Consider the following 24484-nt stretch of genomic DNA (forward strand, 5'->3'; position numbering starts at 1 on the left):
TGTATCAACTTTATGACCAATGCTTAAACCCCCTTCAGATGGGCATTTTTTGGGAGGTACTTTAAAAAAAATACTATATCTAACACTTTGACATTATTTTTTAAATGTATAAATTATAATGATTTTGCCGATAACATAGTGATAAATATAATGATATACGAATTTAAACACACCTAAGAACACTTCATTAATTGACCCTTGGCGTTAAAATCTCACTCACACAGAAGACCGACTGTAAATGATCATACTGAAGATTCATAGAAAAGCTACTGTTTACCACACAAGGAAGAAGGCTAAAGTGGAGTCTGTTCGACTGTGAGAAACTCGCTACTACTTTTCAGTAAATGCGTGAACGGTATTATCGTTAAAATAAACCAAATCAATATAGCAAAAATATAAATATATACCAAATACTTTCCCTGGTAAAAATATGTACTGTAGAATCCGGTTATAGCGACTTTTAAGGGACCGACGATTTTACGTCGTTATACCCGGAAGACGCACTAACCGAAAGGAGCAAAACCAATTTTTGTTTTTTTATACCCGCTACCCATAGGGAAGAAGGGTATTATAACTTTGTGCCGGCATGAAATGTATGTAACAGGTAGAAGGAGGCATCTCCGACCCTCTAAAGTATATATATTCTTGATCAGCGTCAACAGCCGAGACGATATAGCCATGTCCGTCTGTCCGTCTGTCCGTATGAACACCTAGATCTCAGAGACTATAAGAGATAGAGCTATAATTTTTTTTCGACAGCATTTGTTATGTTTGCACGCAGACCAAGTTTGTTTCAAAGTTTTGCCACGCCCACTTCCGCCCCCGCAAATCAAAAAAATCGAATAAGAAACGTAACTTTAAAGATAGAATTGGTATATACAATAATTACTATAGTAGTTATGATTCCTGAAAATTTGATTGTGATCAGATAGAAATTGTCGAAGTTATTAAAGAAATACTTTTGTATGGCAAAAACGCCTACTTACTAGGGGTCTTAGTTGCTTTGGCTGACAATCTGGTGTTTTGCGCCGTCTATAGTATATTTTGAATGTGGTACTATATCGATATACCAAATATACCATTAGGTATATTTTTAGTATTTTTGCAGTATATTCCGTATATTTTGAGAAAAATACCGCAAAATATATTTATTTTATTCAAAATGGGCAGCGCGTATCTCACAGTCGAGTACACCCGAGAAGAACAATCGATGACACTATCCACATTATCGATGGCTTACTATCATCTTATTATCCTATGAGTACCATGGATAAGAACACTAAAAATATAACATTAACAACAAAATTTGTACCATTGCGAACGGAGGCTAACATGATAAAATAATTCGCCCAAGATGATATTGTATGCCTATGCCAAAAGTTTCGAATATGTTCTATAGTAAACACTTCATATGTTGCTATAGTTGCTAAAACGTACATATGTAGGTGCCAAGAATTTTATTCGAGTATTACTTTATGTGGTCAGGAATGATTCCTTCGGCATGGCATGCACATTTCGAAGTGATAACACTTAAAAGTATTTTTTTTTTACCTCTTTTGGAAAAGGAAGGAATCTAAAAAGTGGGTATTTAATAGTCTTGTGAAAACAATTTTGTCGGATCATCGATTTCACATTTACTAAAGTGCCATTAGATTATTTCTATCAATTGTAAAATAAAATTCAAAATTTTGTAAATTGTTATCAAAAAATATTTTATTTTACTTGTTTTTCATATGTTCATATAGAAGCTTTTAGCTTTGAAAATAAATAGCGATTATTATAGCACACATTTTAACACATTAAACTAATTGCAGTGGTGATGTCACATTTATCGAGGCTGGATATGAGGATTTCCGTGATGTGGAGGAGGGATGTAGTCAGGTTGGTGAGGGCCAAGGTGAAGAGGACCATGGCTAGGTTGTTCAAAGTGCGGAGGTCCATGGTGAGGAGGTCCGTGGTGTGGAGGTCCATGGTGTGGTGGTGGGGGATTGTGGTGGTGCGGTGGCGGAGGTGGTGTCATTTCGAAGCCGTAAATTCTGAATCCAAAATGCGTATAACTAGAAGCACTTCTTTCAACTGAACTTATTTTCGCTACTCGCTCAAGTTTTATAATATTGCACTCCAGTCAGAGTTTTATTTAGCCTTCTGATAAGTAGTATCTAATCGGTAAGGGGTTTGACGTCGTAATCAATAGTTTGGTATTCGTGTAGGCTAATTTTATGTGTCAACTTTATGAGCAACGCTTAATAAATACTAAATTTGTTTGGGACAACAAAGTGTCTGGAAAGTCCCGTAAAGTACATGATCAATGAGAATTCGCCAAATTCCAGGGTCATACCTTAAAAACCAATGAGTTATATTTACGTTATTAGTAATTTTCGTTTTAGGTATTAGTAATTGTATCCGGTGCAATTTCAAGTGTAAGAGTTAAAGAGTTATTTTGTATATTTTTACGATGATTTGTGGACTTATAATTTTTTTTCTCGTTATAATTACAGTTATAATATAGTAGCGTATTCGACTGTTAAACATAGTAACGTATTTTTGATTTGACAACAAATTAAAATGAGTTGAGCACGAAAATGTGTTCGCTTCACGTTAATTGGTGCGTTTAATAGAGGTGTAGATGATGGGATCTTTAAAATCCGTCTGTCTGTCCATATGTCCTTATGCAACACTGGATCTCAGAGACGATAATACATACAGCTATAAGGACAACTCTTGCAATTATTGCCGTTCATTGTTGTAGACACAAATAAAAAAAAAACAAATGTGTATAGTATATTGTATATATTTTAGTATTTTATTGGTAGATTAACTTGGTAAATGAAAATGAGTAGCGGGTATCTCACAGTCGAACACACTCGACTGTAGGTTTCTTACTCATTTTTAATGCAACTTACCAAAGCTCATAAAATAAGTGTTATTTGCAATTTTATTCCTTTGTGAAAATATTTATGTATTGCAGACAAATAAAGCAAAGTTGATTTAACCATGCTTTAGCCGATCTAATATCGCCGATGCAAAACACTTCATAGTTTTAATATTTCCTGGAATTAATATTTCCATATCCAGGAATTGAAAATGAATCTGTTTTAATGTCGATCACTCTATACTAAAGCATTTGTAATGAAGAACTAATAATGATCACATTCCGTGTTAATACCACAATAATAAAAATCGAATATATAAATTCCTTGTTTATAAAAATGTTTTATTTTATTGTAAACATTTAATAAATATGTGCAATACTGCTTTGAATTTTTGATTGATTATACTACATTAAATTGTTGATTTATTTAATGATGGTGAGGAGGATGGTGAGGAGGTCCTGGCTGATGTGGCGGATGGTTTGGTCCGTGACCATGGGGGTCTGATCCTGGCTTGTGGGGATCGTGAGGTCCGTGTCCATGGGGCTCTGGTGGTGGTGCCATTTCTAGTTTTATTTATGCGGCTTTAATATGTAAAGCAAAGCAATCGATGTGCAACTTAATGAATTCCACAAAATGCTCAAATATTTATATATTAACAAAGCTTTTGTTGACGAAAAAAGTTGGGAATGCCCATAAAAGTTGGTTAGACGAAGGCATAAAGATAAACGAAGGGGTAAACATATATGTACGATAACAAACAATAATAATAACAAGCTGATAAGCTATTATCTATCACCTTTGTTGGTATTATGATTAATACAAATTTCTATTTGATATTTACAACACGTAATTGTTATTCTTATAATTTTGAGTGTAACTATTTCATTTTTATTTTTAGAACGCTTTTAACTTTTATTTTATGCGCTCGTGTTCTTGAGATTCTTAATTGCTTTGTTATCTAGTGTCAGTGAATAACAAAAATATTAAGTAAACATTAGCCTGCCTCTTGACATTTGTTCGCATGACCTAACCAACTAAGTAACTATCCAAACTATCGGAAAATCAACATACAAAAAAAATAAAATGCGACCCACTTATGCCACATGTTTGGCAAATTTGCCAGATGCCCTCGACAAAAAAATAGAGAAGAAAAGAAAATAAGTAGGAAAATAGAAAAAGGGCAGCGGATTTGGCTTTTTGAATTCAATTAATTTTATCTGCATCAATTTAGCCTTTATAATCGCATCAGAGTGCGCCAACTCGCATAGCAAAAGCAGAACAAGAAGTAGAACTAGAACGAGTATCAGAAAGGAGATGGAGATGGAGATGGAGGAGGTTGGTGGAATCCGAAAAGTCGAAAACCCAAAAACCACTCAAAAGGGGCCGCTGCTCGTAAAATGTATAAAGTCATTGCAAAAGCCAATTTGTATATCAGCGAAGGCAGCGATGGCGATGGAGGCCCAGCGATTATCAAAATGCGAATATGGCACACAGAGCACAGCGCTGGCAAAACTTACTTAAAATGCCCTTAGCTCTTTGAGAGGGGGGTGGTGGGGGATTGGGAGTGGTAGTGGAAGTTGAAGTTGAGGGTTGTGTGTGTGGGTTTTTTGGGTCCTTTCTTCATGGCAACAATTACATTTCACAGATTTACGTTTGGGCGCTTTGGTCGCGTGTGTTGCATGCTATTAGTGTGTGTCCTTTATTTGGCTTATGGAGCTTACATTACCGCCGAGCCCTGAGTCTTTGGTCTCGTGGTCTGGGTCTGGGTCTGGGTCTGGTTCTGGGTTTCGACTGTCGCTGATGTGTGCCGTCTAAATATGAGAATGTTGTGTGAAAATGTTTAAAATCCACGCAAGCTTTTCAAGCGCAAATGCTTAGCACGCCAATGCATAGTGGGACGAGACACGTAATAAACCAAATAGTATCAAATAGTGATTAAAATGTCGCATATCAAATTAAAGATGGAATGTGGTTAGATAGTAAAATAATTTATTTTACTATAAATATTTATTTTAAATATAAATTATGATGGGCAAAGCATTTCAAATGACGTTCAGGTTCGACCTTTAAAATTGTAGAAATTGATAAATCATATTAAATGATAAAGAAACCCATAAATCCTTTGAAGAAAATTCATAGACTAATATAAGATTGCACTTCAACCACTGTCAGTGCCGGTCGTGGGAAAGGCGGAGCAAGGAGTGGCCGCGTCCACTTTTTGCATACCACAGAATGGCGTGTGAGCAGCAGCAACAACAACAGTAACAAAAAATGATGAAAAAGGGAAGTAAATAGTGGAAAAGGCATAAATAATAGCAAATAATACGGCGACAATGCGCACAAATTTGCCGCTAAAGTGTAGTCATTGTCGGCCTCGAGCTGTGCGTGAGACAGCCAAAGGACGCGAGCGAAGGGGCAGTGGCCATGCTGCTTGCCACTCTGCCACTTGCCACTTGCCACTTGAGTTGGCTTTTTGCATGAGTTCGCTATTTAAATTTATTATACATTAGATTTATGAGCGCGTTGAGTTAGCCCCTATATGACGACGCCTACGACTCTTAACACTTATCATTGGCCTTTTGTGGTCTTGTGGCTTTAATTTCATTTGGCTTAGCGCTTCAATTGCCCTTTTGAATGGGGTGTGAAGCAGCAGTGTTTATTCAGAAATAGTAGTAATACATTAACCCCATAAACATTTCAAACTTTACGTACTGGTGTTTGTGTATGTGTGTGTGTTTTAAGTGATTTCTTTCTCACTTCGCTGCCTCGGGGCATGCACAATTATTATCGAGTCGATGGGTCGGATTGGAGGCTCCTGTTTGTGCCACATTTCTGTCACATGACTTGCGGTTAAAATTTTCAGTATTTCATTTTCTCTCCATTTCTTTTTTTAATTATATGTTTTTGAAAGCTTGCGTGGCATTCAGTTGCAGGTGCTTATTTGAAGTGTGACAGAATTCAAAGTTGAAACGGAAACGGAAACCTGCACGCCTGTCCCATAACACGAACCCGCTCAGTGTGTATTTGCGTTATGAAATGCGGTATTTTGATAATTTAATAATAGAGTAGTTAATCAGCTCGACTTACTTTGCATAGCATTTTCATCGGCGAAATAAATATTAGCTTAGTTAAGCAGCTCGCCTTACTTTGCATAACATTTTCATCGGGCAAATAAATATTTGCTAAGAATTGATACATACATTCTCATACAATTTAAACACATCAAGAAAATTTAGTATTATAAGTATTTTAAATATACTGTTTTCATACCTTTGTACCGGCAGGAAATGTATGTATGAGGAATCTCCCATAATGTATACATATATATGTACATAAATTATTATTGATCAGCGTCAACAGCCCAACAGCCGAGACGATATGGAATTTTGGATCAGACAATAACTATAGTACTTATGCCTCCTGAGAATTTCATTGCGATCGTATAAAAATTGTATAATTAAGAGTGGCTTGTGCTGCCTTGGCTGACAATCTGATATATTTTGTACTCAATGGTATATTTCAATTTTAGTACTTTAACGATATACCAATATTTTTTTATTTTGTGCTATATTATGTTATTTGGTATAATTTAAGAATAATACTGCACTGCTTTGCTTTTATTCAAAATGGTTAGCGGGTATCTGACAGCACACTCGACTGTAGCTTTATTACTTGTTTGTTATACAGATTAATTTAATTAGAGATTCCATAATAATTAAAATAATTACTTAACAAAGCAGCCTTACGGCTTATATACATATATGTAAACCAAATCTTTTAATAATAAAAATGTATTAAATGGATTATTTACATGCCAAATTTCAGACACATATAATACTTCATTTTTATTTCATTTGATATGTTTGCCATCGTTCCTAAAGTCAGTTTAAATATGGTTTGTTAGTTCATAACGTTTTCTTCATTCGTTTAAAGCAGTTGTTTGTGTTTCTATTTGAATAAAAGTTTTATTTTTTGTACACTTTTTGAACTGTATTGTTTAAATTTGGAGTCCAAAATTATTCACCTATTCTCATCTTTATACTTGGTAAGTGATAACTATTAAATATAGTAATGGCAAAATATCTGCTTATTGATAGATAAATATAATTCTCAAATTATAGTCTTATTACCGTTTTCGAAGTGCGTCAATAGAATGACTTCAGTTGTGGGACATGTGCCCATATTTACAACTGGCGAAGCTTTGCCAGATTGGGTAAAATTTAATTGGAACACCAAAGTTCAACATGACATCTATAGAGATTGGGGTACATATTACGCTGGCCGACGCCGACAAAACTTTGCTCAGTATTATTTCAGCAAGGCCATGGAATTGGATGAGAAAGATTACAAAACACTTTATCGACGAAGTGTAAACAATGGAAAGGCAGCTCGCATTGATCAGGCACTAGAAGATGCAAGAAATGCAGCTGGTACGATTCGGGATATTATTATTTAAACGATTATAATATTTCTTGACAAATAGCAATGAAGAAACGTGGTCATAGTTGCCCAATCAATCTACAAATTTGTGATGCTCTCTTTCAACTAAACCAGTTTGAAAATTGCAATACTGAATTGCATGACAATTTGCGAAGATTCATTGGAGTAAAGGCGAGAAATTTTGAAACGCGTCGCGTTGTGGTAAGTTTGTTAAAAATGTATTTATGAATTTATTTCAAATTTATATACTTTTTCGATGCTTTATTCTAGGTTGATGGTGTTATTAAGGATGTCACTGGCAAAGGACTTTCGCTCTTCTATCTGAACTACCAAAAAGTCGTTGAACTAGTGAGCGCAATCATAAAAGCTAATCAGACGAAAGATGATCGTCCCTTATGGAAGATATTAAAGGATTTGGAAAAATGCGATGTACTTAGCATACCAGAAGAAGAGGTAGCTCAACAAATTAACAATTCCTTTACAAAAAAAACATCAATTTCATTGAGTTCTATATATTAGGAAGAGATTCTGTCGCCACTGGAAGTGTCACGCAGAAAGCGAGCCTTTAATGTTATTCATCAGAACTATTTAAATAATTCATGGCAGGACGTCCTCTTTATGAAAATTCTACGTTCGAATCCAAACCTGCTGCTAGAACAGTGTAAAAATTCAAAGAGTTTTCTAGCTGGTCTATCGCAATCACAATATGACATTGTGCGACGATTTATAGTAAGTATTTAAACATAAAATATAAAAAAACGCATCACGAATGCCTTTTCTGTTCACAGAAAATGATTCATAGTCGTAATCCCTTGTATTATATTAATTTTATCAAATTTTCAAACAAAAAAATGCTGGAGAAAAATAAGGAGGCACATTTATTCCGCATTCAGTATCAGACACATCGCAATATGATTGCTGATCTAAAACAAATTCGTCAGATGCGCAAGGAAAAACGAGTCAAGGCAAGTACTACATATTTTATTTCATTAAAGTCTTTTTCCTAACTGAAGAACATTTTAGAAACTGGCTGAATATATCGAACAAATAATGGGGGATTATTATGTGAGAAAAACGAATCGTGTCATGTGCTGGAAATTCGAATTCATAAATGAGGTTTACAATACTCTAGCACTGGCATTAACTGAACAATACTATGTGCCAAACTATTTCCGACTATCGGCACAGACATCGCACAACTCATTGTTACTGCTCTTACGGCTGCCAATGGATAAACTAAAAGATGCAGTTCCATTTGTCTTTGGCGATCGCTCAACTTATCAAGATGGCGACGTACAAGATCCTCTTGCACTTAAAGCCAGGTAAATGCTCAAATATCAAAATACTCCCCTTATTATTTATCAATGTGTTACTTAGAAAAATTATTACTCGCATGGAGAAACGTTTACGGTTTGTCAAGTTCTCTATTGAGAAGTGCTATTTGTATCATCAGATAGCCAGCGTTCATTTAACTCAGTTGCACTATGACGAGTGTGTTCTCAATGCTCGCAGAGCCATCAAAGGTTCGAATACAAATTACAATAAAGTTATTCAATTTATACATGTTCCTCTTCGCAGAATGCCGAAACTGTAACAGCGTTATATGGCACTTCTTAAGTGTTCTACAAATCATCAAGGCAAATGTGCTGCAACATAAAGTTGAAGCCTCGAAGGAGTCTATAGAGGAAGCTCTTCCAATTGCCAAACAACTTAATTATCCACCTCTAATGAAATTTTTGGAAACCTGTTTCTTTTATGTCGAAGATGATCTACAGAAGAAGGTCGATTCGATTGCTTCTCAACGGGCCAGCAAGGCGTCTGGTCTTAGTTAGATCCGATTTTACACTTTTCCATGTAAAATTTAATATAATTTAATAGATACAATAAAAGTAGATAATATAAGCAGTTCAAAAATCAAGTCTTCAAGAAATATTTCTTAATTTGAAATACTGTAATAAGTAACAAGTGAGGAAGTGTGTTTCACAGAGAGACACCCCTTCTCAGTTTCAATAATACCATATTTTAAAAATATAATAAATATACCGCAAAAATACTAAAACATACCAAGGGCAATTTTTTGTATGCCGATATAGAAATTCCTTCAAAATATACCACAGATATATCAAAGCATATAAAAGTATCTTTATACTCTAAAATCTTTATCAGTAATCGTAAACACTGTAGTTGTTATTGTATGTACCAGATATCTCGACTATAGCTTCAAAATTTCGCATGCTATTAATTTCTTTTCAATTTTCATCTGCGGAAGAGGGCGTGGCAAAAATGAACAATTAAAAAAGCTATAGTCGAGTATGAAATACCAGAAATTTCTTAAATAACTTACAATTTTTATCTGATTGCAAGCATATGTACCAAATATCGCTGCCTTTTACCTTCAAAATTCCACTAGTCAATCGATTTTTCGAATTCCGAGGGCGGAAGTGGACAGATATGGACAGATCGGCAAAGCTATATTATCTTGCCTGTTGACGTAGGAGATGCTTCCTTCTGTCTGTCACATACATATCCTGTAGGCGCACAATTAATAATCCCTAGATTTTACGTTTTGCAACCAACCTTATTATCAGCTCTCGCGTCCATAACATAAATATTTCTTTCAATCTAGATTACTTTGCGCTTCAAGTAATTTTATGCATTACGAATACATCAGAATGTTCTAGTCAGTATCAAGTTGGAACCAGTGTTAGTTAGAAATAAACAATCGATAATATGTGTAAAAAAAATACAAAAAAATTAATCACAAAATAACAAAAAAAAAAAAGTGTGCAAACATAAAAATTAAAAAAAAAATAAAACACGAAAAATTATTAACAAATAGTTTGTTAAAAATTTTAAATTAAAGTTATATAGAATATTTTATTCGAATTCGAAAGATGTCCGTAATTGCCGGCCCGCCCAAAGCGGGAATTGAGGAAGCAATTCCCGTCTGGATGAAGATCGATTGGCCACCAGAGATCGTGCATAACATTTTTAAAAACTGGGGCACCTACTATGCACTTCGCCGTCAAGATAGTAATTCGATCGAGTACTTCACCAAAGCAATGGAGCTCGATGATACGGACTATTTGTCAATCTATGGTCGAAGTCAAATTAAAAGAATGGCTGCACGTCTTGAGGGCGCTTTAGCTGATGCCAAACTTGCAGCAGGTGAGTTCACAGAGACTTAACTAAAATATATAGATAAATAAGTGTATCTTATTTAGAGTTGGCAAAGAAACAGAAAGCACCTAATGTGCTTATAAATTTCGAGTATTGCTGTGATCTGTTTGAATTAAACCAGTTGGAACACAGCAAAATCGAGATATCGAATAATTTGAAACTTTTCAAAGATATTACCGCCTCAATTTTTAAGGAGCGTGAAATTGTGGTAAGTGCTCAAAAAATTTCGAAAATAACACGAAAGCTTCAAATAATTAATCATCTTCTTCAGATTGATTCCGTAATACAAGATGCCACTGGCAAGGCAATGTCTTTGTTTCTTTTACAAAACCAAAAATTGGTTCAAAAAGTTTTTAGAATTAACGAAGCCAAAGCAAGAGTTGACAGACGTCTTTTATGGAAAATTCAGCGTGAAGAGAAGAAATGTGATGTTCTTAGTGTACTCGAGGAAGTGGTAAGTTCATCTGAATCTTTTTTTCAATTCAAGTGTTATAGGAAAGCTTACAACTCATCTAGGAAGAGATTTTATCGCCGCTGGAAATTGCGCGCCGAAAGCGTGCGTTTAACATAGTTCATCAGACATATATGAATAAGACTTGGATTGATTTCGTTTTTATGAGACTGTTGACAGAGAATAAAAGCTTACATCTTGATCAATGCAAACGTTCTCAAGGCTTGTTACAAAAACTTGTCTTCGAGCAATATAAGATCATCAGAGAATTTGTGGCAAGTATGATTGAAAAATGTGTCTGTCAGATAAAATAAAAAATTTGTCTACAGAAAATGATACAAACTCGTAGTCCTCTGTATTATGTGAATTACATCAAATTTCGAAACTTGGCAATGCTAATGAAGAGCAAACAGGCATATCTATATCGAACCCAATACCAATTGCATCGGAATATGATTGCTCATCTTAAGGAAATTCATAGACTTCGAAAGGAGAAAAGTCTTCAGGTAATAGTATTTTAATGAGAGTATCAGAAACACACACTTTAATTGCCAATCTTAAATATAGAAGCTTGTCAGTTATGTTGAGAAAATAATGGGCAAGGATTATGTGAAGAGAACAAATCGTGTGATGTGCTGGAAATTTGAATTTGTAAATGAGGTTTACAACATTTTGGCGTTGGCCCTTACTGAGCAATATTCGATTCCCAAAAATTTCAGGCCATCTAATGCGTCAATGGTGCAACTATTACACTTGCCAGCGGACACGATAAAGGAAATAGTTCCATTCGTTTTTGGGGATCGATCGACTCATGATGCAACAGATACTCTGGATATCGAGGGAAAAAAATTAAGGTTTAATTAAATCAAATATTGTATTATTTACATTAACTTTTTTATACATTTCCAGGAAACGAATTTCTCATCTTGAGAATCTGATTAGATTTACAAATTTCTCTATAGAGAAATGTTATTTATATTATCAGATCTCTGATGTCTATTTATCCCAAGGGCACTCTGAAGAATGTTGCTTTAATGCTCGCAAAGCCATCAAAGGTTTGTTTGTCTATCTATATCAACTTTTTGCAAACTTGATTATATTGTCTTGAATTTAGAAAGCGAAATCTGCAATAACTTAATTTGGAAATTTTTAAGCAATGTGCAAATTATTAAAGCCAACAGAATACTCCATAAGGTGGAACGTGTTGCAGATGCTTTGGAAAAGACTCTTCCCATTGCAGAACAGCTTTGTTCTTCCCGGCTTGTTAATTTCATCGAGATCTGCATTATATGTAATGAATTGGAAATTACTAAAAAGTCGAATGCTTCATCTCACGGAGCCTTTAGTTATACATCTATTAATTATGGTGAAGAGCGTCAATTGTAAATGTATTTATTAAATCTGAAGTAAATTGAAAAATATTTTGCACGTGTTTTATTTAATTTACCATAAGATCCATAAAAAAATACAATTATAGTACCTCCGATAATAAATCTTACCTCTTAATTTTTTTATGTTAATGATCTTTCCCAAAAATATTTATATGCTCTACCCATAAGGTGGCCAACAAGAACCGAGTCGGTATAGACTCATTCGTTGCAAAGAACAGTCTCAATTTTTTTCAGTCTGAAAATTTGATTACGATAAAATATAATTATATAATAATTATTATTACTAATAAGAAGTAAGAAAGCTACAGTCGAGTGTGCCCTACTATAAGATGCGCGCTATTCATTGTTAATATAAGGTAAACAGTGCGGTATGTTTTATAAAAATATATACTTGGGGCTATATTTGGTATATCGATATACTATTACATTCAAAATATAACAAAACAATTTGCTCTAGTTGACATTTGGTATACTTTGCACTCAATTATATAAGTCTAGTTGGATGCAGATTTTGGTATAATTTAGTATATTTATGGTACCATAATACCATTTTTATACCCGCTACCCTTAGGGTAGAAGGGTATTATAACTTTGTGCCGGCAGGAAATGTATGTAACAGGTAGAACGAGGCATCTCCGACCCTATAAAGTATATATATTCTTGATCAGCGTCAACAGCCGAGACGATATAGCCATGTCCGTCTGTCCGTCTGTGTGTCTGTCCGTCTGTCCGTCCGTCCGTATGAACACCTAGATCTCAGAGACTATAAGAGATAGAGCTATAATTTTTTTCAACAGCATTTGTTATGTTTGCACGCAGATCAAGTTTGTTTCAAATTTTTGCCACGCCCACTTCCGCCCCCGCAAATCAAAAAATCGAATAACAAGCGTAATTTTAAAGCTAGAGTTGCAAATTTTGGTATATGTAATAATAACTACAGTTGTTATGATTCCTGAAAATTTGGTTGCGATCAGGTAAAAATTGTCGAAGTTATTAAAGAAATACTTTTGTATGGGCAAAAACGCCTACTTACTAGGGGTCTTAGTTGCTTTGGCTGACAATCTGGTATATTGAGCCGTCTATGATATATTTTGAATGCGGTACTATATCAATATACCACACATACCATTTGGTATATTTTAGTGTATTTGCAGTATATTTAGTATATTTTGAGAATAATACCGCAAAATATATTGTTTTTATTCAAAATGGGTAGTGGGTATCTCACAGTCGAGTACACTCGACTGTAGCTTTCTTACTTGTCATATTGTTTTACTTTAGTTGCTAATGGGTAGCGTGTATCGCACATTTAACTGTACCTATAGTTAAAATTACAGAATTTAAATTGTCTATACTTCTTCGCTAGTGATGTCAAAGTTTTTTAAGCACAAATATGCTAAGTAATATATCTCAGTTGTATTATACAGACAACAGTACACAGATGCTTGAAGCATTTTCATTATATGTATAAATTTTCACATTTCACACTCACATTTATACATTTTCATACAGTTTTCCGTAAATTACAACCAAAATGACTTCGATTGTGGGTCACACCCTGCATCTTGAGAAAGATGCGCCTTTGCCTTACTGGGCCAAAGTGGACTGGAGCCCAGAGATTGAGCATGATATTTATAGAGATTGGGGTACTTACTATTTTAATCGTCGTAGAGAGAACTTTGCTATGCACTACTATACTAAGGCATTGGAAATGGATGACGGGGATTTTATGACACTCTATCGTCGCAGTCAGACTCAAAGAAAGGCAGCTCGAATTGAAGGAGCATTGAATGATGCCACAAAAGCTTCAGGTAACTTTTTGAATATCCCTAATTCCTTCAGCTTTACCTTTTTCGAATTTTATATAAGTAATGGCCCTAAAGAAACGTGGGGCCAGTTGTCCAATCAATCTGCAAATATGTGATGCACTCTTTGAGCTGAATCAGTTCGAGAACTGCAACAAAGAATTGCATGACAATATGAGAGTTTTCATTGGCGTCAAAGCCAAAACTTTCGAGAAGCGTCTCGTTGTGGTAAGCTATTTTAATGAGTTCCCGAAATAAAGTGAAGTGTTTGTAAATTGTATTCTCTCCAAGGTTGACGATGTCATCAAGGATGTCACTGGCAAGGCCATGTCCTTATTTTTCTTGAGAAACCAAAAGTTGATTCGACACGTTAGCGAACTCACCAAAGCAAAGGCTATTGTTGATAAGCGTATTCTTTGGAAGAAATTGAGGGATCAGAAGAAGTGTGATGTAGTAAGCATCTTAGAAACGGAGGAAGAAATATTACCTCCTATAGAAATAGCACGCAGAAAGCGCGCTTTTAACGTAGTGCACCAAACGTACATGAATGATTCTTGGTATGATATTCTTTTCATGAAGAACTTGAGAAAGAATCCCAGTTTGTTGCTGCCGCAATGTAAGCGTTCGAACAGCTTTGTGGAAAGCCTCGTTAATAAGCAATACGATATTGTTCGACAATTTATGGTGAGGATCTATCAAACCTCACGATCAATTAATTTAATTTAAAATGGTTCTTAGAAAATGTTACAATGCCGTAATCCCCTTTATTACGTCAGTTTTCTTAAGTATCCCAACAAAAAGATGCTAGAGAAAAACAAAGAAGCGAATCTATTTCGTGTGCAGTATCAAACTTTCAGGAATATGATTGCTGATCTTAAACATATACGCTTGCTTCGTAAGGAAAAGAGAATTACAGTAAGTGATTTATTAAGAAGGTGTTGTAAAATACTGAATTATTATTTGCAGACGCTTTGCGATTATGTTGAAAAAGTCATGGGTGATTATTATGTGACAAAAAGAAACCGCGTCATGTGCTGGAAATTTGAATTCATAAATGAGGTATACAATACTCTCGCTCTTGCTCTGTGTGATCAGTTTGTCGTACCCAAGCATTTTAGACATACCACAAATGCAATGGCACGATTGTTGCACCTTACGAAAGACAGTTTTAAGGACATTGTGCCATTTGTTTTCGGAGATCGTTCCACCTATCAGCAGGGTGATGACCAAGACCTCGAAGGCAAAAGAGCGAGGAGACTTCTCGTCCGCATGGATAGACGTATTCGGTTTGCCAAATATTCTATCGAGAAGTGTTATTTGTATCACAAAATGGCAATGATTCAATTGAGTCAACTCCACTATGACGAATGCTGTTTTAATGCTCGTCGAGCTATCAAAGGTAGTAACATAAAAAAAACATTAAATCATTGTCTAATTGTTCCTACATATATTCAGAAAGTCAAAATTGTAATAGCTTGATTTGGCGATTCTTAAGTATCATGCAGATAACCAAAGCAAATGTGGCGCAGCATAAATTGGAGCGCACTAGAGAATCTTTAGAAGAAGCTGTTCCTGTTGCAACACTGCTGCGATCACAAAAGCTAATCAAGTTTATAGAGGTGTGCACATCTGTCAATGATGATGAGTACCATCGAAAACAAAACTCAATAGCTAGTCAAAGGTCCAGCAAGGCATCAGTATTAACTGATATGTCACGTAGCCGCTCGGATGCTGACTTGGACGTGAACGATGCAGAAGTAACATATAAAATTGTCTAAATGAATGTGATGTACCTCTCTAATGTAATGCGTAGTAATAACAAAATATGCATTTGTCTATCGATGCATAGAAAAAAAAAACTGAAAGAGCTAGCTTATAAAACGCTGTACAATTTTCTAGCCGCGCAAAGCTTGCAATATGTTATACATTATTGTTTATTATTTTTTGCCTGTAGGAAATGTACTTATGTGTATATGTATATTCTTAATCTGCGTCAGCAGCAGAGACATCAATATTCGTCTATTTGCTTGTCCGTCACTGATAGAGCTAAGATATTCATTTTATATGGAAAAAGACGTATGCGGCTTTGGTTTACAATCTGGTATATTTTGTACTTTACTGTATATTTTGAATACAATAGTATATTGATATACCAAATATATAATTCAGTAGAAATTAGTATTTTTTGGTATGTTGATTTGCTATATTTTGAGACTAATACCGCAATATTTTGATTTACATTGAACATGAGTAGCGGGTATCTCACAGTCGAGCAGACTCGACTGAAGTTTCTTACTTGTTGCACCACGAACTAAACACTCTAAATACGACCTCGACAGTAAGAAATTTGTATACAATATGGTTTATATAATTTTATTGTACAACCAGTACTAGCTAGGAAGATTAATTTTTACACAATATGTATAGATAGTTAAGTTTCGCAGCAAGTCTAAAATTTCCTTCACTTAACTATTGAATCCCGTTTTTAAATTGTCAATACTTGAAATAACCAAGGGCAGTAAGTTCAGAAATTAGTTGCCAACTACTTTATTGTTCTTTTTTTTAATTAGTTTGCATAATAAAGTAATGTTTACAAGAAACACAAAAAAAAACAATTTTCTGCAAAGCCAAGTTAATGCCTGTGATAAATGTGAAAATCCTTAAAGGATTTTTGTGCTATTAGGTATCGAATGTGATAGCTAGACTTAAGTTATGCCAGTTTAATCTTTGTGACCTCCAATAAACTGGTGTCGTGTGATTAAAACTTTTATTTTGTTTTATATTTTAGTTGGCGCTTCAAAGCACGCACACAGCGAAAGCTCATATGTATACATATATATGTATATATGTACATATATACACACGAACCTGTATCGCACATCCATAGAGCGAAAATTTACCTGGGAAACGGAGTCGTAAAAATTCTATCAACTCGATTAAATTATAACAAGTGGATTTTCATGTTTTTGTGTCGCATTTATGGGTTTTTATTGTGCTAATTTTATGCGAGAAGGCAAGGAAGCGCGACAGGACGCAGCTCCTTGGGTAAGAAAATTCGGTATATACTCGTACACACACACATACACACTCCATTCGCATTCACACATAGATAGGCACCTGCGTTTGGGCTGCAATAATACTTGGCACACATTTAGTGGCAGCATTTAGTGGCACATTGCGGTTCCAACGACGAAGCTGAACTTCATCCTTGGGACATTGCCACGTCGCTTTCGTTGTTGTTGCTTTATTTTTTAGCAACACTCTCACTTGGCGCTTATGTGTGTGTGTGTGTGTGGCGCCACACTTGGCAAAGTTTTTGGCCTACACACACACACGCATGCACACACAGAAATTCACTCTGCACACCTGTTAGTCCCCTCCTCCTCCAAATGCCGCTAACGCTGCTGCTGCTCTTGCTGGTTGCCTTTTGTCTTATCAAACTTTGGCGCGCATGTGTTTATGCCACAAATGGCACTTTTGCGGCAGCGCATTTTATTTTTTTTACTGCCACTTTTCGCCATTTTGCTTTATCATTTTTATTTGCCACTTTTCTAACCTAGGTGGGCGTGGCCTAAAACCCTGGGCGCTACACTAAATTATAAATAAAAATGTCAAATGTCAAGAAAGGGCCACCAACCAAATGCCCTCTGAAACTTAGCATTTACCCGCAAGAGGAGTTCAAAAGTAAGTATCTTGGTTTCAACCCTACTAGAAGTTTTCCAATTTCACTTATTTCGCGTAGAAATTACTTTTTTTTCGGATCGATTACGAGAGGTGGGATATTTATCATTCTTAAATATTTTTTCTATCTACATTCTTATTAAACGTTGAGAAAATTGACACACAATTTTAAAAGACACATGTAACTTCAACCTTAATCTATTTTGCCGAAATAACTTTTTAACACAATTATGTTAAGTATTTGAGAAATAATGCAAAATAGGAAGAAAATAATTCAATTAATATTATTTTATTCTTTTGCTCAAAAATAATTATTGATCATGGCAAAAATTAATTAAATTTGTTTTTCAATGAATGAAAAAAACTTAAAAATAATTACTATTTTGTTTTTTTTTTTTGCCTTAATTTTAAATATGAAGTGAGTAATCCTAACCAACAAATAGTACCATAATATACCATAATTGCTTAACGATTATTTTATAATATTTTGTATGAAAACCTATCATTACAATCGATGCTTTCACTACATTTTGTTGCAGCATACTTTTTGGCGCAGAGTGTGATGAGAAATATTCTCACTTGCGCATTTCTCTTAGTTCCTGAAAGTATGCTTTATTTTTTCTGAATTGGCAAATTTATAGTAGTAAGAGTTTTGATAACATTCGAAACAATCTGATATTTTATTTTGTAAATGCCTTGCAGAAACAGCTGTCTTTCCATCTGTTGAATTTTGATTCCTCTTCCGTGCGAGTTTAGAACTAATAAGCCCTATCAAGCCGTTGTCACTCTGTGTATTAAGTCATAAACATTTAAATAGCCGCCTAGTTGGATTTTATTGTCCCGAGGGCGAGTTGAGCGAAAGGTGTGCAAGCAACTAATGACCCTGTATTTATATGACAGGGCCAAAAGTTTATAAATATTTATGGGCTCTGTTTCTGTGGCTGTTGCTGTTAGCTGCTTGGTGTTGTGGAGTTGCTGCTTGCGTTCTTACCGAGAACAGACTCATTTGCTTATTTTAAAATTCCAAGCAGGCGTTGTTTCATTTTTGACACCCAAAAGACCAGGCAGACCCCTCGCTCCCTTTCGATACTCCCCAAAATACTCAGCCCTGTCGTCGCACGTTGTTGCCATTGTCACGCACACACGTACTCTATTTTTTACGCGCATATCATATCCCACATACACACACACGCACACACACCGCCACAACATCAACGATGTTTGACGCAAAGCAACCCCTTTTTTGGGGGGGATTCGCTGACAAAGTAAATAGAATCACGTACACTAATTATCATCACCATTGCGCGCCAACGTTCAAAAATATATTTTTATTAATTTTATCGAGGGCGTAAAGGTAACGCCCACATCTGCGAGGACCTCCCCAGCTTCAGTCCGTCCGTCGGATAATATTTTTAATTGAGATCCGGCAATAGGATAAACCTGACTTCAAAATGCTGAAGTAACATAATACACCGTTCAGAATGTAAATTGCTCCATTTTGTTTAATTGCAATTCCACTACTCTCTGATTATCAGATTAGATAACTCGAACTATAATTAGCAATAGTAGATTTTATTTTGGGGAGCATTGTTGAAGTTGCACTTGACACTGTTTTGCTTTTCATGTGAGTCATCTAATTGAATCCATAAATTATTTTAGATTTTTCATAGAGATTGTTTTAGTCACAGAACACAGCAAAGTATAAAAAATACCAAAGTGGTGCTGCTTTCATCATCCCTTAAAATAATTTAATAAAATTTATTTATTTCTTTTAACTTTAATGTAATATACATACATACTAATAAAATATAAGACTACAAAATTTAAAATGTATTTAATTTAATTTACCAACTTGCAATACACATTTGAAATGTTAAAACAAGTCTCTCTAAGATTTAAATTAACTTTATTATTATACATACATGTATAATAATAACTTGTTGTTATTAGATTTCGATTTGATAACTGCTACGAATAGTCATAAGAACTTGCAATCTTCAGCTGAAATTTTTAAGAAAAAGCTCTCAAGTAAAGCGCTGATTACTTTACTCTTATCTACAACAACAACAAACACATTTTTAAGTAGTTCTTATAACATTTTCCCCAAACAATTTTATTTTGGAAAAACATTACTTATAATCACAAAAATCGCACAACTCCTGTCAAGAAACATTCAGATAAGAACATAGTTTTCACAATCTTTATACACTTCCTCAAACTTAAAAAAAATCTTTAATAGATAATAGGAAAATATTTACTTAATATGTAATTTAATTTACTAGACTAAACTAATTTACTACTAAAATTAGTATCAACAATAAAATCAAAGAGAACTAATATCTAAAAATTACCATATTATGAACAGTTTTTCAAACTTAACTTTTTTTTATTATTTATTAAATAATTAACCTATACAACTTAATAAGAATCTTAACAACACTGGAATAGTAATTGAAAATGAAACGTCAGTTCAAAGTATTAAAAGAAGTATAAATAGTATAACATAGTATTAAACATAACTAAATCTATTTTCAGTATTTATAAATTCTGCTATTTCTTATCTCAAATTTAGTTTTGAAATATAAATCCATATTTTGAAGAATTAAAATAAATTTAAGTTTTTGACAAAATAGGCTGAATTTAAACATCAAATTCGTTAGCCTCTAAATGCTTTCAACAATTCATTAGTAGAACTTTTATCAGCAGTTCACTGGAACCAGTCAAACGCATTATGCAATCCCCTAGCCCTGCAGAAGAGTACGGAATGTTTGAATATGTGATCTTCATATACATGTGTTCGAACCAATAAAATATATATTTTATGCCTTTTGCTGCAGATAAGACGACCCACAGTCAAAGTTAGATAAGAGCGCGATAGTGTTTTATCTACAGATAAGACCTCTAGTGCAACTACACACACAAGCGGGTGCTCATGCCCAGATTGGCAATATCAAAGGCTATAATAGAGCGATCTGGCATTACACCCAGTGTCAGCTGGTACGCGATTCGTGCAACAAGTCGCGCTAAAGAACTTCACAAAAATCGCCATGGATCATCGCACACGTATCGAGGTGGTTCAAGTGCCACCGCCACCAGGTCCAACAACGGTCATTGTGCAGCCACCACCGCCGCCCAAGGATAAAAGCTGCTGCTGTTGTCCCTGCCTGCCATGCTGCTGTGGCTGTGGCGATTGTTGTTGCTGTTGCACCATAATGTAGACGACCCTTCGACATCGACTTCAAACAACGGCCACACAAATCCTTTAATACTTTACGTTAAATTAAGTTTCTATGGATTTGTCGGGCTCGTGTTTGTAGTTTGTGAAACATGCTCGCACACACACTCACACACAACACACACACACACACACACATATAATACACACAATTTTTTCGTGCAATAAAATTTTACGATTTGTTATAAATAATGTTTTGTACTCTCGGCTGTGGTTGTGGCAACATATTGTCTTGCATAAATCTCAATGCTGGATGCCTCGTCTCTTGTCTCTTCTCCCTATTTTGGGCTTCGTGTCGTTTAGCTCTCGTCTCGTAAAAAGCTAAATTTAATAACACACAAAAACCGCAACAATTTGTAGTTTCATGTGCGGGTTTGGCACATTATTTGCCAAGTTAGTTCACATTCCAAGTTATTATTTATATGTTTCTCACAATTTGCCAATAAAACCGAAAATGTGTCAAAAGTGCGGCCAGCTCTCTCTAGCCTGCTCTCATTTGATAAAACATTTTATGAGCTTTGAGGTCTCTCGCATTGCAACCGCAGCGCCAAAAACTTTTTTGGCCCAACCAATTTTGACAAGGGTTTCGAATTGAGAGCAAAGGGTTGCGCATGGCTAGGGGGGAGGGGAGTAGTGGGCGGTGTCCCAAAGTAACCCATTCAACGTAATTTGTGTGTACTTTTGCTTTGCTCGTTGTTTATCTAAAGCCCAAACAATATTACTCATACGAACTGTTGCGCGGAAGACACCGAACAGTGGTCGATGCTTTGAATATTGCAAAATTTTATTACTATTTGTATATATGTATATATTGTAATTGCATTAAAATATCATTAAGGTATACTTTTCTGGCAAATCACGCAAATATTATTGCCATATCTTATGATTTTGCTTACACATATTCAGATATTGCAAGTTTTATGTCTTAATTGAGTTAAATTTCCAAATAAATATTCATTTTATAAATATACTTGGGGTTATGCCAAATTTATGTATTTTGAAATAACTAATAATGACTACATTTTATTAAATTAAAATAGTATTTTTATAAACGAATAACTATGTATATCATCTTATTATTATCTATTTTTTAAAGTTATTCAAATGTATATTCAATGTACATATCAAATTTCTACTATAAGGTTGTAACTACAAGTATTTATGTAAATATAATTTCTAAAGTGAAGAATATTTAAATGTTTGTTTGATTCTAAATTTAAATCAATTCTAATCTAACCCACACAAGTACAACATAACTTTTATCTTTATTTGTCATACTGTGCATTGGGTACTCTACATTTTTGACCCTTACACAAAAACTGTTCATTATCACAGCTCATTGATCAAATGCCTGAGCTTTAGATAAATGTTCGGTAGACCAAGTTTACCTCACACATGAAATACCTTCAACTGTTCTTGGAATTTTAGTTTAAAGCAAGTTATTGCGTTGCATAGCACGCACAAATTTAGTAGCGCCTTTTCAAATAGTCAAACTGTTTAGCTAAACGTGCCGAGATCACCATGTACAATCCTGGCTACCAGGTGGACGTCATCGATCCATACTACCCACCGCCAGTGGAAGTAATCGAAGTAATGCCACCACCAATGGTGCAACCACCCTATGTTCAACCCGCCGTGGTGGTCACACAACCTCAGACAGTCTATGTGGAGGATTCACAAGGAATAACAAGAGATCAGATGGATTGCTGTCTCATGCTGGGCGCCTGTTGTGTCATGGAGGAAGCGGGCTGCGTAATTTTATAAAGTAAATCTAAGGCTTAAAAGTGTGTCAAGTGTTTAAGGAAATTCTTATGTAAATATAAATATTATCGAAATCAAAAAAAAAAAAAAGAATATCTACAATTATTAGTGTGCTTTTTTCAACATTAGCAAAGTGTTTCATAATAATCAGTAGAACGAAAAATTGTTTTGAATATTGTCTCTAACTGCCAACTCTGTGTGGTGAGTGAGTGAGTGAGTGAGTGAGTCATTGTGATATTAATTATGGATTTGATGACTCCGGTACAAATATGGATTCAACTGAAAAATGTTCATTATGACTGACATTTTCCAGCAATCATCAATGCAAATATTAAGCGATTTTAATTCCTAAAAAGACACATTGCAATGACGATTTAGTCATCCTTTGATAGCATTTCTTTTGACGCAGCTTTTACATCTTTTTTGTACAACAGGAATTCTCAGCAGATTTGTTGACATTATTTATAATATTTTGTGACAAAAGCAAATGCGTGTAGCTCATCGAGTGAATGTCGCTGCGAAGTCGTAAGTCGTCCAATTAGGCAGCTGTACAATTTGAAGAGACTGCCTGTCAGTTGGGTGAACCATATCATTTTGTGGCTATCACATTAAAGCCCGTTATATGTCAAGTTTGCCCACGCACTGAGCCAAGTTATTATAATTAAAGCCAAGTCGTCGTAGTCATCGTCGTGTACAACTGACAAAGTGCTACGTTATGTTGCTGTTCACTTTTTTGTTTTGCGGCAGCTTCTGTAAAATGTTATTTGAAAATTTTGTGCGTTGTCTTCTTTGGCGTTGCCATAAGAACAAGGCGAAAAGAAACAGGAGGAGCACATCCAGGACAACTTCAACAGCTTGGCTTACAACGGAAACAGGCCAGGCAACAGCAAAAGCAACAGCAACAACAATAACAACGGCAGCAACTGGGTGCTATATGCCTTTTTAACTTGATTTAATGAGTGCAGGGAAAAACATCAACAAGAAAAATGAAATAACTGTCATTGAAGACATGAAAAAGGGAGTCCAATGTGAAAATGGGGCATGGGGCAGGATTGACGGTTGCCTGTCGCCGAGCTCAACTGAACTGAGCTGAGCCAAAAGAAAAGTCAAGCAACAACAACAGCAATGGAAAGGGAAAGGGAGCAGGGGGAGGCTGCGCTACTTAACTAGGAGCAAACGAGCTGCCAGACACGAAGGGTCTACTATGGGTGTGGCACAGCGCAATTATGCAGCAAATTAGCGCTTTATATTTATTAAAAGCCAGCTAACTGAAAGGCCCTTTGTTTCTCTTTCTGTTTCATTTTCGTTCTCATTTTTTGCCTCTCAGTCCATCTCTTTCGCTTTATTTATATGTTCTGTTGCGTTGTTTTATTTTTGGGGGTTGTCTTCGAAGTGTCTGCAAACCAAGAGCCAAAAACCAAAAAAATGTGGAGAGCGGTGAGTACACGATTTGTTTGACAGTTGCCTAAGTTATGGGCAACAATATAGACTGAGTTTGGAATCAGAAGAGTAGATCTATCAGTGGCCTATGATGCGGCAAATTATAATCTATTATGATTGATATTTATGTCAGAGTTGAAGCTTTTAGTCTCTAAAATTGCTAAAAATGTACGCTACCAATTATTAAGGATTTTCAAGTAATTATTCACAAATTGATGGAAGCTATT

The 24484-nt window shown here is 35.1% G+C and overlaps 4 protein-coding genes across 4 annotated transcripts; all 4 read left to right on the forward strand.

The window, feature by feature from the left end:
* Positions 1-6784: 6784 nt before the first annotated feature.
* Positions 6785-9231, forward strand: LOC132792574 (uncharacterized). Its single transcript, XM_060801997.1, has 9 exons — positions 6785-6918; positions 6995-7303; positions 7357-7514; positions 7584-7766; positions 7833-8042; positions 8102-8278; positions 8337-8635; positions 8691-8836; positions 8892-9231. Exons 2-9 carry the CDS (start codon positions 7027-7029, stop codon positions 9143-9145), a joined length of 1704 nt encoding a protein of 567 aa, XP_060657980.1. The 5' UTR covers positions 6785-6918; positions 6995-7026; the 3' UTR covers positions 9146-9231.
* A 775-nt stretch (positions 9232-10006) lies between these two features.
* Positions 10007-12365, forward strand: LOC132792455 (uncharacterized). The gene is made up of 8 exons (XM_060801851.1): positions 10007-10481; positions 10538-10701; positions 10765-10947; positions 11010-11219; positions 11274-11450; positions 11512-11798; positions 11854-11999; positions 12059-12365. Exons 1-8 carry the CDS (start codon positions 10208-10210, stop codon positions 12328-12330), a joined length of 1713 nt encoding a protein of 570 aa, XP_060657834.1. The 5' UTR covers positions 10007-10207; the 3' UTR covers positions 12331-12365.
* A 1378-nt stretch (positions 12366-13743) lies between these two features.
* On the forward strand, positions 13744-16063 carry LOC132792457 (uncharacterized). The gene is made up of 6 exons (XM_060801853.1): positions 13744-14146; positions 14205-14368; positions 14432-14824; positions 14879-15055; positions 15107-15539; positions 15596-16063. The coding sequence occupies exons 1-6, from the start codon at positions 13870-13872 to the stop codon at positions 15916-15918; spliced, it is 1767 nt and encodes a 588-aa protein (XP_060657836.1). The 5' UTR covers positions 13744-13869; the 3' UTR covers positions 15919-16063.
* A 6422-nt stretch (positions 16064-22485) lies between these two features.
* Positions 22486-22910, forward strand: LOC132792456 (uncharacterized). Its single transcript, XM_060801852.1, has one exon. It carries the CDS (start codon positions 22578-22580, stop codon positions 22818-22820), a length of 243 nt encoding a protein of 80 aa, XP_060657835.1. The 5' UTR covers positions 22486-22577; the 3' UTR covers positions 22821-22910.
* The last annotated feature ends 1574 nt before the right edge of the window (positions 22911-24484 follow it).

Source organism: Drosophila nasuta, chromosome 3 (assembly GCF_023558535.2).
Source record: "Drosophila nasuta strain 15112-1781.00 chromosome 3, ASM2355853v1, whole genome shotgun sequence".
Classification (NCBI taxonomy): Eukaryota; Metazoa; Arthropoda; class Insecta; order Diptera; family Drosophilidae; genus Drosophila; species Drosophila nasuta.